This window comes from Arvicanthis niloticus, chromosome X (genome assembly GCF_011762505.2).
Source record: "Arvicanthis niloticus isolate mArvNil1 chromosome X, mArvNil1.pat.X, whole genome shotgun sequence".
NCBI lineage: Eukaryota > Metazoa > Chordata > Mammalia > Rodentia > Muridae > Arvicanthis > Arvicanthis niloticus.
In genome coordinates, this window is record NC_047679.1 from 113,592,586 (window position 1) to 113,606,542 (window position 13,957).

General features: G+C 42.0%; 1 protein-coding gene across 1 annotated transcript in view; it reads right to left on the minus strand.

Moving 5' to 3' along the window:
- LOC117695148 (uncharacterized) overlaps positions 1–13,957 on the minus strand; it is a 42,030-nt gene that overhangs the window by 17,071 nt on the left and 11,002 nt on the right. The window contains exons 2-4 of the mRNA XM_076918999.1: positions 7,389–7,572; positions 5,058–5,168; positions 691–809 (exon numbers count right to left, since the gene is read on the minus strand). Of these exons, the coding sequence (XP_076775114.1) occupies positions 691–809; positions 5,058–5,168; positions 7,389–7,572 (414 nt within the window). The remainder of the gene's footprint in view (positions 1–690; positions 810–5,057; positions 5,169–7,388; positions 7,573–13,957) is intronic.

The following is a 13,957-nucleotide window of genomic DNA, read 5'->3' on the forward strand; positions in this document are numbered from 1 at the left end:
TTTTTTTGTTTGAAATACAAGAAACCCAAACTAATATGAAGAGTCCAATAGATTTGTGAGTAGATATGTGCTATACTTGTGTCGTGTACATATGGTTCTGCAGGCAAGAACAAAGCCAACGATGGGTAGTGTACACCTTGGTTAGTCCCGCAGATGAGAGGATGAGAGAAATCCTGATTCTACTTAAGATTTTGTTATAAGAGATTATTTATTATTATTATTATTATTTGTCAAATGCTGGGCTCCTTTTCTGTATTGACAATAAGAAATGTGGATACATTTGAAATTATGCTATATTAGTAATAGTTAATAAAGTACTATCGATTTGCATTTCTGGAAGAATTGATCATATGAGTTTATGAAGCAGCTTTAGAAATGAAATAATTTCTTTGAAGGTTGTATAAATAAATTCACAGTTTGCCAACATTCTATAAGAAACACGTTCAGCCTTTTCTGGGGTAAAAATCCTAGCAAGTTATTTTTTTCTCAACATATACGTGGGACTACAGTGCCAGAGAAACTACCTGATTGCTAAGCTCTGGGGCTTATAAGAATGAAATACTTATAGATAAAAATTAGAAATGATGTATATGAAAACCTTTAGCAAAGTTTTATTCCATTTCAGGTAGCTAGGTAAAAGTCAATGAAACTAAGGACACACTCAATGGCCAACATGAATAAACAGTTTACCTTCAGAAAGAGCATTCTCAGTAAAGTTTATATCATCATCTTCTTTATCATCAAAGTCAAAGAGTATTAAGCGCTCCTGCTTTGGTACTGTGCCATGACTTTCTTCAAGGTCCCTTCTTCTATGGTAAACATCAGATGTCTTCTTAGTTACAGAAGAACAAGAAGAAGAAGAAAACTCCAAGTTATCTGAATCCAAAGGTTTCACTTAAATAGTAAAAAATGTCAAAAATCAAGTAGTTATCTTACACAATAAAAGATCAATTATTCCCTTTTTTAACATTCATTTTAAAACACTTTCTCTTTATCACAGAATTTTTGATGCATAGTCAATATGGTGGCATATACACCTCATTTTCCCTTATCATCTCCTCCATGTATCAACTTAACATGCTCCCTCTCCCTACCAACTGTGTTTTAAAAACCTTTTAAACTTACTTCTTTAACAAAAACTCTTTGAACCAAGTTACAATCTGTCATTCTACAACTTAAAAAAGCAAAACCAGGAACCTATACTATGTGAGTCCTCCCCCTTAAAAAATGATAAAAATGTGTTTGCTCTTAACTTCTGGCGACACTGAAGTTTTGTCCTATTCTCCCACAGATCTTTTACAACAAACATGAGCAATTCTGCATGTGTGTATCTCAGTGTTATAGTAAATCACAGTGCTATCCAGAAAAAATAATCAGCATGACAGCGGTCCATTCATGACCAAAAACACAATGCTCCAGATACAACCACCACCCACCACCACCACCCACACAGAAAGGCCTATTTATATTGGAGAAACTGGGGATGGGGTGAAGCTGGACAATTTCAAACATCTGAAGATTGTAAGTTCAAGGCCAGACCAAGCCAGGTCAGCCTGAGCTACAAAGGCAGATCCCATCCTACAAAAGTAAAACTGACAGAAATGCTGAACTTGGTGGTGCACAATCTATAATCTCATAGGTGGGCGAATTGAGACTGGAGGATCAGTGGTTAGAATCCATCCAAGATGACTTCTCATGTCTTGCCACATCTCTTTTGTTTTTCATCACTCTTCCTTCATTCCTGCCATCCCCGCCTGTCTCCAACGTCCATACCGAACGTCCACACACCGAGACGACAATATGAAGAGGGAGGAATCCTCAGTTTGTTTCTAATGGACTCTGGACACCATACAGGACAAGCACCAGGGACCAAACGGCTCCTCGCCCACAACCCCCAGTCCTGCAGGCAGCTCTCTGACCTGTCCCGAGGCCCCAAGAGTGTGTCCCCAGCGTTCCCAATCCTCGAAGGCCACCCAGGCCTGTTCAGTCCTCTGCATTAGGAGGTACTCCACCTCCATTTTACTCTGAGTCCACGGGAAACGCCAACCAGGATTTTCCTCACATAGTGGCCGCCAGGGCTTGAGATGCCCCACCCCATCACAACCTTGATTAATTACCGTCCAACCACCCTGACTGTCACTTACGGGGGCTCCTTCACAACCGCACCCTATCAAACTCGGCCTCCCAGAGGTGACAAACCGTTTCAGCAGTGCGACCCTGGGTCCTCTGAGGGACTCTTTGTGATTGAGCTGGAGAAAAGCTGGTCCCACCCAGGGACTTCGCTGATTGGCTGAATGAAACCCTGAGCCTGGCACGTGGAGCCCATGCCATGAGGGTAGAAGAGAGGTCAGATTCTCTCAACCTGATAGTTATGCATAAATACTGAGCCGTGATATGGGTGATTTGAGCCCGGTCCTCTGCAAGAGCAACAGGTGCTTTAAACTGCTGAGTTATTTATCCTTTTGTTCACTTACACGTACTGTTCTGACCTCTTAAAACACAGGCACACATCGTTCTGTTTAAACACCATGCAGGTCAAACACTCACAACAGAAAATAGGGATTTTGTAAAATAGGATAGCCCCTATAACTCCTTTCTTCCTATTGTCTTGTCCAGCTTCCTGTGAAGGAATTGTTGTTGGGATTTCTGGGAACTGAATTATGAAGCCATTTCAGTTGGGGAGAGGAAAATTGCTGCACCAGCATGTAATGGAGTAGGCTTCTTGCCTCAAGTTCAGCAGCATTTTATATTTAGAAGAGCAGAACTGAACAAAGAGGGAGTACAAATACAAAAGCATGTATAAATGATGGCAACAGGCAGGGTTAAAGTTACATACATGACCCCACCTCCTCAGAACCTATCCTTGAAGATACAGTAACTGTGGCAGGGTCAGCTCAAGATACTCTGTCAGCACGGAAAATCTTTTGTTAATATGTGGCACGTTGGGGATCTTTATATCACATTGCTCCGTTTGTCAGAATTCCTTTATAACCATTCTAAGGACTCGTCTTATAGTGGTAGAAGAACTGAGGCTGTTTCGATACTGTTTCTAGTTGTGACTCCACAATCTCCATCCTAACTCCTCCAGAGTCACTTTTCTCCTCCTGGAAGATGAGAGGCCTGGAGACTATGAGGTGATTTGGTAAATTCGGGACTCCATTAGAAAGGAAGATATCAGCAAGTCACACCAGATTATTAGTGTTTATGTGTGTTGCTTGAATAACAGCCAAGCAGTTGTGCTGGAAAATCATACAAATTCACTGAAAAAAAAAAAAAAAAAGATGTGGGATAACACATTCAGGAGATGTTGGCAATTATCCCAAACAGGGTGGTGGCTACCCACAATGGTGTAGAAGGTTTTTGGCTGCTCTGAATATGGTGGGGCTACCAGTTGTGGTGAATTGCTGAAAACATAATAAATAGGCTTTGTCTGAGCATCCCTCCTTCTAGAGACTGGATGACCTTTGAGTTTGACACCATGGACACAAGAGCACTGGATGGCTCAGCACAGGAAACCTCAATGGGTCTGAACCTTAAGCATCTGAGGTGAGAGATCTCCTCTAGTGTCTGTGGGCAAAGAGCAAATAGAAGCTTTGGCATGAGTGAACTCTTGGGTGGCAAGGCAGAATGTAAAACAAACATTGGAGCTTGGGGTTCTGGATTCTGAGTGTAGGGATGGTCACACCCAGAAAGAAGGGTATATGGTAAAAGTCTGAATCTGTGATCCACTGCCGGAAGATAGGTGGTTTTACAGGGTTGAACCTCTAAAAGATGAGGACAACAGTGGATTCCTAAAGAGCATGCAATTGACCCAGATCATAGGGGGTGAAGCACAAGGTGTACAGGTAATGATATAAAGCAACTGGTCAGATAGCTCAATCTCCAGTGTAGGCCCACCTAACACCTCAGATGGCAACCAGGTTCAGGATTCCTTCTGAAGGCTAGAAAATGATGAGGAAAGACAGACAACTTCTCAGAAGTACAACAATCGAAAGAAATTTTCAGGCAACACCTCTGAACCTAACAAAAAAGTCTGCTCAGTCTTTTTGTTTCAAGTAGACTGAGTCTGACCTATCATTTCTCTGAATTGACTATTTTGTACACGATCATAGGAAGAAAATCTATAAATAAGCACTTATATTTACCAAAGGAGTGCAGATAGAAATTAAAATTATCATAGAGAAAAAAACGTTGGAAAGGGCAAAAGAGTCATAGCTCACAGATGTTTGATTACACTGCCCCTACTATTTTTTATTCACCATGACCGCAGACAGAAGTCCTGAAAATGAATGACAAGGCTGGTTAGTTCACCATTTCCAGTGGGGGTCATTGATACGCTCTCCAAGAACAGTGTGGTTGCATAGTGTCCACAGCAACAACATCCACTATGTCGTATAATCCTGGTATATACCCAGAAGGTCATGTGGAGAGAATCGAGAGAGTAAAAAAAATGGTAGATTCCACCATGCCATTCTCTCCATCAATGCTGGTACACAGACCTATGATGAGAAAGGATGACATGAGTCTAGGGAAAGGTGTAACCCACCTCAGATGGCCCTCCACTCCCCCAGAAACCAGATCCAATAAGCAGATTCCCTCGGACACATCATAACCTCACACTCTACTCCCTGTCTTATAACTCACTCTCAAGGCTGTTCTAACAAGGTCGACCCGCCTTCATCAGCAAGTTCCACACCTCAAAACCTAGTGCACTCAAGTTTCTCCACAATTTTCTCACAGCAAGAACAATTTTCTTACTGTTGTCCATGGAACAGCCTAACGTCAAGGAAAACACACACTTGAGGAAGTAAGCACACACACACCCACACACACTCACTGTCACACACACTCACACACAAAACCACGGGAAGAGAGAGATGAGAGAGAGGAGAGAGAGAGAGCGAGATGAGAGAGAGAGAGACGAGAGAGAGAGAAAAAATATATATTCTCTGGTATTTCTTTTCAATCCGTGAACACAAAATCTTGGTCAAGAACTGGAATCAGTAAGGAGGAGAGGCAGCTGCCTTCCCATGGAAAGAAACATCAAGGTCAATTACCTCTTCCAGATATGAGAGTTGAGGGGGCTTGCAGAGTGGATATTCATGTTTGCAGTTCCTGGGTTCATGGAATACTCAACCAGCAGCAAATCTCCATGAATGGCCTGAATCCTAAAACAACCATGAAAGTGAGATTATGTATTCAATACAGTAAGGTCACAGGACATTCTAGGGCTTACTCACGCCATATGCTTGACTAACATTTCCTGCACGAAACTAATTTTCCAAACACTTAGACCTCTTAAATATCTTCCTATAGCAAGGAAAGCAGAACCTATGTATTCACTGATTCTTTACATGATGTGTTCCCCAGGCATTGAGAAACACATGTGAGCAAATATATCAAGATAAATCCCTTTAGTTATGTACTGCTGTCATTGATTCGATCTTGAATGTATCCTGGGGCAGTGTCACCAAAGACTAGAATCTCAGGACCAGAAGCTTAGTGGCTGGGTTTCCTAATCCCATGCACAATTCTCAGATGTGTATGAGTTTCTGGTAACTTGAGGAACCCTATGTGAAAAACCAAGTAAAAAGCTACTTGGCAAACAAAACAACTGAATCAAAACACCCACATGGCCACACGGTGATGGTCATCACAGGGGACAGGAGCTCTAGGCAATATTTAAAATACTACCCTTTTCCCCTGTATTGTACCCTACTTTCAGTTTCAAGGATGCTCAAGCCCAATACTTATATTTCTTGGTCTATGTTTTTAAAAGCTGTAACTCCTACCTCAGAAAACATGCATAAACGGGAAAAAGTGTCCTTGCTGATATAGATGTTGTCTTCAGTTACGGAGGTGACACATTGATACAAAGCCTTCTGCCAAGTTTTGAGGCTCCACTAGCCCTCAGGAAGATATTCATAGCTTTCACCTATAAGAGGAGGCAGTGAGTGCAAGTGGAATAAAAATTTCATGCAGGAGATTAAAGAAAACATTAAAAAATAAATACTATTTTCTAGTAAATATATTTTTGTGATTATGGAAAACATCTATAGTGAATCTCTTGTAGAGAAGACAAGAAGTAAAAATTATAACTATCATATGATGCTAAAATCCCAAAAAAACTTTAGGACTCTGCTTCTCTGTTTTCAATTTTACATGATTTTATAATGATAATAATAGTTATAGTAATAATAATAATGCATCTGATTAATACTGGCAAAGGATCTTCTGTGGCCTTCTATTGAGACTCTCAATTGGAAAAGCAAAACTAAGAATAACTTGACAATAGCCATCAATATATAAATAGTTGAACTGAAGTGAGACTTACATCTGTAAGTCAGCAAAATATTAGTAGTAGTTATTTAAAAATTGATTTATGTTAAATGTACTTTAGTTGGGGATGGAGAGTTAGCTCAGGGTTTAAGAGCACTTGGTGTTCCTGCAAGGGATCCGGTTTAAATTCACAGCACCTACTTGTGAAGCTCACAACCTTTCTACACCAACGTACGCATGCTGATCACAGATATACATACATGTAGGCAAAATACTCATACGCATAAATAAAAAAAATCTTAAAAATTAAGTAAGCAAAGAAGGTTCTTTAACTGCCATATAAAAGTGTATAAAACATACGTCCTGCTGATTCTGCTAGTTGGATGTTGAATAGAAAATAGCTGCTTAGTATATGATAGAAGTTACAGGATTATACAGAACCGTCATTTACATATTGTTGAAATACTAAAGAGAAGAAAAAATATTTAGAAAGAAAAGAAGCATCACTGCATTGAAATATTAGAAAATCAAACCCATTAATCTCAGAGAAGTGGAATGTCAACTTTGACCATATAGCAACATTGACTGAATCTTATTTAAAAATGGGATTCACCATGTAACTGGGGCTGGCTTGGAACTCTGCAGATCAGGCTGGCCTTGAACTTGTAGAAATTCTATGCTTCTGACTCCAGAGTGCTGGAACTAATGCAATATACCACCATGCTCACCCAATGTAGGTGGTTTGAATGATGACTTCTGTAATGAGCTCAGATATTTGAACACTTGGTCCCCAGTTGGGGGCACTGTTAGGAGAGGTTTAGAAGGGGGAGTTTGCTGGAAAGAAATGGAAATTTTAGAGATTACCAGCATTTCTAATCCTGCCTCTTTGCTTTGTGACTGTATTTGAAGAGGTGAGCACTCAGCTACCTGTCTCAGTCACCATACCTGCTGCTTTCTCCTATGCCTCACGGCCATGATGGCCTCTTGCTTTTCTAGAACCATAAGCCCAAATAAATGCTCTTCCTGAAGTTGCTCTGATCATGGTATTTTATCACAGCAAGAAAACAGTAAGCAGTACAGTAAGAGACTCTGGATAAACTCAGCCATACCTTGATTGCTTTGAAGATATGATTTCTTGGTTTTCTTCCACAAGTGCAAGGACATTTGTCCCTATGTTCAGAGGCATGTTGTCACTGATTAAGTTCATATTGAAGAAGATGGTTTCATTAATCCAGCCATAGTCATTACACAGAGAGGTCACAACTCCCTGAATAGACTTGAATTTGGAGTTATCTACAACACAAGTAAACAAAGGTCACACGGTTTCATGTCAAATGCAAGCACCCACTATAGACAAGTTCGTTTTTGAACACCCTTGTAGATATGAGCACATAGCATCACTCCTCTGACCATAAGACAACAGCCATCACTGCATCCTAAGGTTGTGACTCACGAATGGCACCTCCATGGCATTCTATTTCAGCTGTGGCTGACCTGTTCCAGTGGGAACACAAGTGCTATGTTCATCTACCTGCTCAGGAAGCCCCTTTAAACTCCCACTGTTACTAGTATATGCCTGACTCAACAGCAACAGCAAATGCATAGCCATAGCTCTACATTCTCCAACATCCCTTCTGACAAAGCATTAAAAGATATGTGCAGATGTAAGGACACGTCGCCAAATTCCTTTGCTCTTCATAAGTCTTATGGGTAAGTACTGTTTGGGGATTTGCCTCCTGTACCATGCTGGGGACAATTGGTCACCTTCCTCTATAGTGCCTTCCTTACAACCCTGCCTCCTGGCTTCCAGATACATGTGTTCATGGAAAACAAGGCTGAATTCACTCTCAAAGTGCGATGTTCCCTTTCTCTGGGGGATAGCCAAAGACATCTTTCAAGGGCAAGATGCGAAGGCAGGGACATTACAGTCCACAAAGACTTGTGTCACGTGTTCTGTGAGTTGGTCCAAACACCCTCCTGCTTTGGCATACCAAAGGAGCTTGGGGCACAGTTCAGTACTGGCCTTACTTGGAAACTCAGGAACATCCTCTTGCTCAATGGCACTCAGGATGGCAGCAGGTCCCTCTCGGCTCTTTGTGCCCCACCGCAACTTAAGGTGGAGGAAAGCCTTTCTGAGGAGTCTCCTTGGGTGGGGGTTGAAGGGGGGGAAGGGTGGGTGTTCCCAGATTACCTATATGATGTTCTTGCGATGTTTCTTCAGACATGTTCTTCCCATGAAAGCATCCACTGTACAAGGTGGTACAAGGTGTACAATGTTGGGATCGCCACCAACCTGAGCAGTGACCACGGCTTCAGATGACTCAGTACTCTTCCTTTGTCTGACCCTTAAGATGAGAGTTTCCCAGCCTCTGTGAGATGATCATTAATGGCTAAATGGAGGTTCTCAGGAGAGCCAGGGACAGGATCCCTCCCTGGCTGCTGCCAGCTTCCCTTATGAAGCTCTGTCTGGGGAGATCCCCACCTCTTTTCACTGCCTAGCCAATGAGAGACAATGGTATGTGTACGTCACTGCTTATGTCATTGGCTCTGGACATTTGGTCCCACCCACCCATTGTGAATACACCAACAGGAAGGCCTCTGGAAAAGCTGCTTGCAGTTGCATCCTCGCATACTCAGTGTGGTTTTAAGGGCTCTAGCTGTTTTCTGCATTTTCATGAGAGGGTCGAGAGTTTGTTGTAGGAGGTGTGGAAGAACTCTAATACCTGCTCAGCCCAGTAAAAATCATGCTTGGTGATGGATATAAGCACTAGCCAGGAGGCTGGCTAGTTAAGGCACTTGTTGCCTTTAGTGGAGGCCCGTGATCGGTTCCCAGCACCCACAAGGTAGCTCACAACCGTGAAAAATTTCAGTTATATTTGTTCCAAAACCTTCTCCTGGCCCATCCCACACCAGGAATTCAAGTAGTGCCCACATCTACAAGTAAATACACATATACAAGCTGGAAATGGTGGCCAATGCTGTCAATGCTGTTAATGACAGCTCTCTGGAGACAGGAGCAAGAGGTTTTCTGTGCGTTTGAGGCTCAGCTCCTCTGCATTCTCACTTCTATGCCAGCCAAAACCTCACAGTGAGACCAAACACAACAAATAAAAACCACAAAAAACTATCTGTACATATGAATAATTTTAAAAAGCACTAGAAATTGTTGTTAGAACCCGACATAGTGTGTGGGTCTGTGTGTGTCTGTGTGTTTGTATGTGTGTGTGAGATGGGGGAGAGGCAGAGGGAGAGGGAGAGGGGCAGAGGGAAACATCTGACAGACATCTCTGTGAAGCAGAAATTGCTGAAGGACTGCCCTATCTTGTTTTTGCAGAGTTCATCAGTTGACTTCGCAGTGTCCTGCTTGTCCACAGTTGTTACAGCATGCTGTTAGTTGTAGAGGCAAGGGCAGCTTTTTGCCCAGTGGCAGCTTTGACACAAACAAGTAAACTTCATGTGCCTGTCGTCTTTTTTGAAGTAGCATGGAGGTGCTGCCAGGAACTGACATGTCTCACTGTCATGAAAAGCCTTATGGTATTGAAACATCTTAAATGCCATGTTCTGTTGATCTCTGAAGTGTTTGATGACCATCTCTCTACATAGAATCTATCTGTATAGACAAATATAACTTGTTTCTAGCTATGTATTTTGCATTTACCTTTGAAAACATCTACTGGAGGCTAAATAAAGTTTATTTCTGTAACTAACTAAACCCGGTACCTAACATAACCCTAAATTTGATTGACTGACTATACACTTGCATTTCTAAATTATCCTAAACAGTTTTTAGTTGTAGCTTAAAAAGGGACTAGAATTTACATTACATTTATAAACGAGTTGCATACTAGATAAGAGATAAATAGGGATAGAGGAAAGAAAAAGAAAGTGAAAGAGATCCCTTAATCTAACTTCCTTTATATTGTTTTCCCCTGACCAAGACCATCAGCAATTTGTAACCAACCCCCTTTAAATGATTACAAACATCTATCTCCCACCACACAACCAAAAACCACCACCACACTTCTGGGGAAAGGACAAAAATGCTTCCTGATGTCTGAGGGCCATGACATCTTTTGGGTACCCTATGAAAATTGGAATATTGGCCAAGTCCTAGGGAAGCTAACTGTATCATTTGCTGTCCAGCTCTCTCTGTGTGACATGAATGTACAGTGCTTAACTGAATCTTGGCTGGAACAGTCTGTGAGGTTGCAGCATCTCAACTAGGCTTTTTGAAGCTGTTCTGGGATGCAGATTTTTCTTTATTTTCTACATTGGGACTACTGTCCCCCCTCCTCTCTGTCCCCCCTGTCAAAGAGTCCCTCTGACCACCACCCCTTACCTTCTCCTCTGAAAAGTTGGGCACCCCTGGACATGCCACCACCATATTACATCAACTCTCTGCCAGATTAAGGGCATCCTTTTTCACTGAAGCCAGGCAAGGCAGCCCTGTTGGAGAGCAGATTCCACAGAAAGACAACAGATTTAGGGACATAGGTTTTTGAGGAAACACCAACCAAGCCAGTCTGTGTGCCTGGATCATCCGGGATACTTATCTTTGTTTTCATTGGTGTCTGGTCCTCTTGTTCTCAATGCACACAAACTTTTCAAGGCAATATACTTTGTTTGTGTTAACACACGTGTGGCATATATGGTGTGCACAAATCAGCTAAAGATGAATCTTTGCTCATTGTTCAAACAGGTAAAAGGCATCAAACATTATAAGACAATTTAGACTATGTAACCAAACTGTGATATTAATCTACAACCATGCCATATGAAAGGGTTGCATGGAATGATAAGTAATACCGACTCTGTAGCCAAAAAGATTTACTGACTACTGCAGAAACATTCATGTTTCAGCCAGTTTTCGGAGATGTTTCCATGTAGAGGGCTCAGCACTTATGTCACCCATTTCCTTGTTGTTCTTGGTTTCTTTATCCAGGTCCACAGCCCAAATTTTCAGGTCTGTACTATTGCAGTAAATATTTAATCTCCTCTGAGCTCCTTGCACTTCTTGCCATCTGCCAGAATTCTCTGGATTCTAGAATAAACACACACACACACACACACACACACACACACACACACACACACACACTTATATTTTGATATGCCCTGACTAGCTCAATGGGTGGATGCTTCTACACCTCCCCATGGCTCGCACACACTGTCCTCCAGTATTTCTGAGTTAACATTTTGAAATCTATATTTCATCTCTGGTGCCCTGTGTCCTTCTGGGTATGCTCTCATGGGAACTCTTTCCTTTGCATATATGTTCCTCCATTCTACTCTTCTGCCCCTTCATGGCCTGGTCCACCCTACTCCCTCCTATGGTGGAATTCCTTCATCTCCTCTCCTGGCCAGGGAATTTAAAAGTTCTGCCTGTCTTCCTGCTCAGACATTGACTGTTGGCAACTTTATTTCCTAATCAGAGCCAACTAGGGGCAGGCAGGCTTCCTTAGCCTATGTGCAGGACACTGCAACAGGTTTTATGGGTAAGACAATTAGCATGAGAACACAAGATAGTACACTCCCCCATCAAATCAAATCTGTATTAAATCTGAAGGAATCCACAGCTTGCACTTTCTGTGAAAAAACAAAAGATTAACTTCTCCCCCAGTGCATCACACTTCCTGACTTCCATTCTCAAGATAACACACCCTTAAAATAATTCAGGCAGTCCTTTCTAAAATCCAATGCTTTTCAGCAGCTGTGCTGCCTGTCTCATTGACATTTCAAACATTTTAAGTCAATAAAGCATTATGTAATCTATCTCCAGGAGACCTTACATCCCCCTTCGGTTTAGTAAGCATTTCCTTTTAAGTCCTGTTAGATGTCTCCACAATTGCTTGTCCTGTAGGATTGCAAGGTATGTTAGTAATATGGTTTATATTATAATATTTAAAGAACTGTTATAGTTTACTGGATACACGACTTCATAGCATTATCAGATTTTACCTGTAAAGGTATTCCTAAAATAGCCATCACTTGTAATAAACATGAAAATACAAAATCAGCCTTTTCAGAACTCAAGACAGAGCCCATTGGAATCCTGAATAGTGTCAATTGTAGGATGTACATACCTTAGTTTTCTAAATTCTGCAAGACAAACACATCAGTCTCCCAATTTCATTTCTTTTGGTGACCTTAAGGGTTACTTCTGGCAGGTAATGGAGCTCGATTATATAAAGAACAAGTAGAACATGTTTTTATAATTTCTTTGGCTTCTTGTCAAGTTATAGGAATTTGTATCTAAACTTATACTTTTTACATGATGCCTTAACGAAAAATTAAAGCCTTTAATACATTTAATTCGTTTCCTACTGATAATTGGTCTAGCTCCTCATTTCCTAGTGCTGATGTGATGGTCCTGGAAAACCTGTATGGGAATATATATATATATATATATATATATATATATATATTCTTCCCAAACTTGATTAACGAGATGCCCATAAAATGCAAGAAGCTTATAGAACACCAATTAGAGTAGACCAGAAAAGAATTACGTCCGTCACATAATAATCAAAACACCAAGTGCACAAAACAAAGAAAGAATATTAAATGCAGTAAGGGAAAAAGGCCAAGTAAGATATAAAGGCGGGCAGTCTGAGGCCTGCAGGTGAGTGCACCCAGGAGTCCACCAGACACATTCTGGGGATCCATAGAACCCATAGCCAGCTCTAGCACGCCCCTTCCCCGCTCGCCCCTCCTGCAGTCTGAGGCCTGCGGTAAGTGCACCCATGAGCCCCCCAGACACATTCTGGGGGATCCATAGAACCCATAGCCAGCGCTAGCACGCCCTGTCCGGCGCTCGCCCCTCCTGCAGTCTGAGGCCTGTGGGTAAGTGCACCCAGGAGTCCCCCAGACACATTCTGGGGATCCATAGAACCCATAGCCAGCACTAGCACGCTCCTTCTGCTGCTCGCCCCCCCTCCGGTCTGAGGCCTGCAGGGTCTGAGTCCCAGACCAGACCTCTACCAGGTCTGCAGTTGTATGGACCCTGGATTCCACCTGAGACATACTGGAAGGTCCGCTCAACCCAGAGCCACAGAGGAACAACTGAACTCAGAGTGTCAGACAACATACCCTGAGATATCCAAGAGGAGACACTGCACCCAGAACAGCAGACATCTAGCTGGACTGTTACCTTGGAGGCACCATATCCTGAGGCATCCTAGAGATACCACTGTAATCAGGGCAGCTGGAAAAAATCACAGAGACATCTGGACTCCTAGAAGACCAAACAAAAGCGAGACAACTGGAAAGACAGGCTTCAATCAGAGACAGAAGTACAGGTAGCACTAGAATTAACCAGATGGCAAAAGGCAGGCGCAAGAACGCAAGCAACAGAAACCAAAGTTACATGGCATCATCAGAACCCAGTTCCCCATCAGAGCAAGCCCTGAACACCCCATCACACCAGAAAAAGCAGGATTCAGAATTAAAATCACTTCTCATGATGATGATAGAGGACTTTAAGAAAGACATAAATAAAACTCTCAAAGAACAGATAGAAACCCTTAGAGAGGAAACACAGAAATCCCTTAAGGAATTGCAAGAAAATGCAACCAAACGGGAGAAGGAATTAAACAAAACCATGCAGGATCTAAAATAGAAGTAGAAACAATAAAGAAATCACAAAGGGAGAACACCCTGGAGATAGAAAACTTTAAAA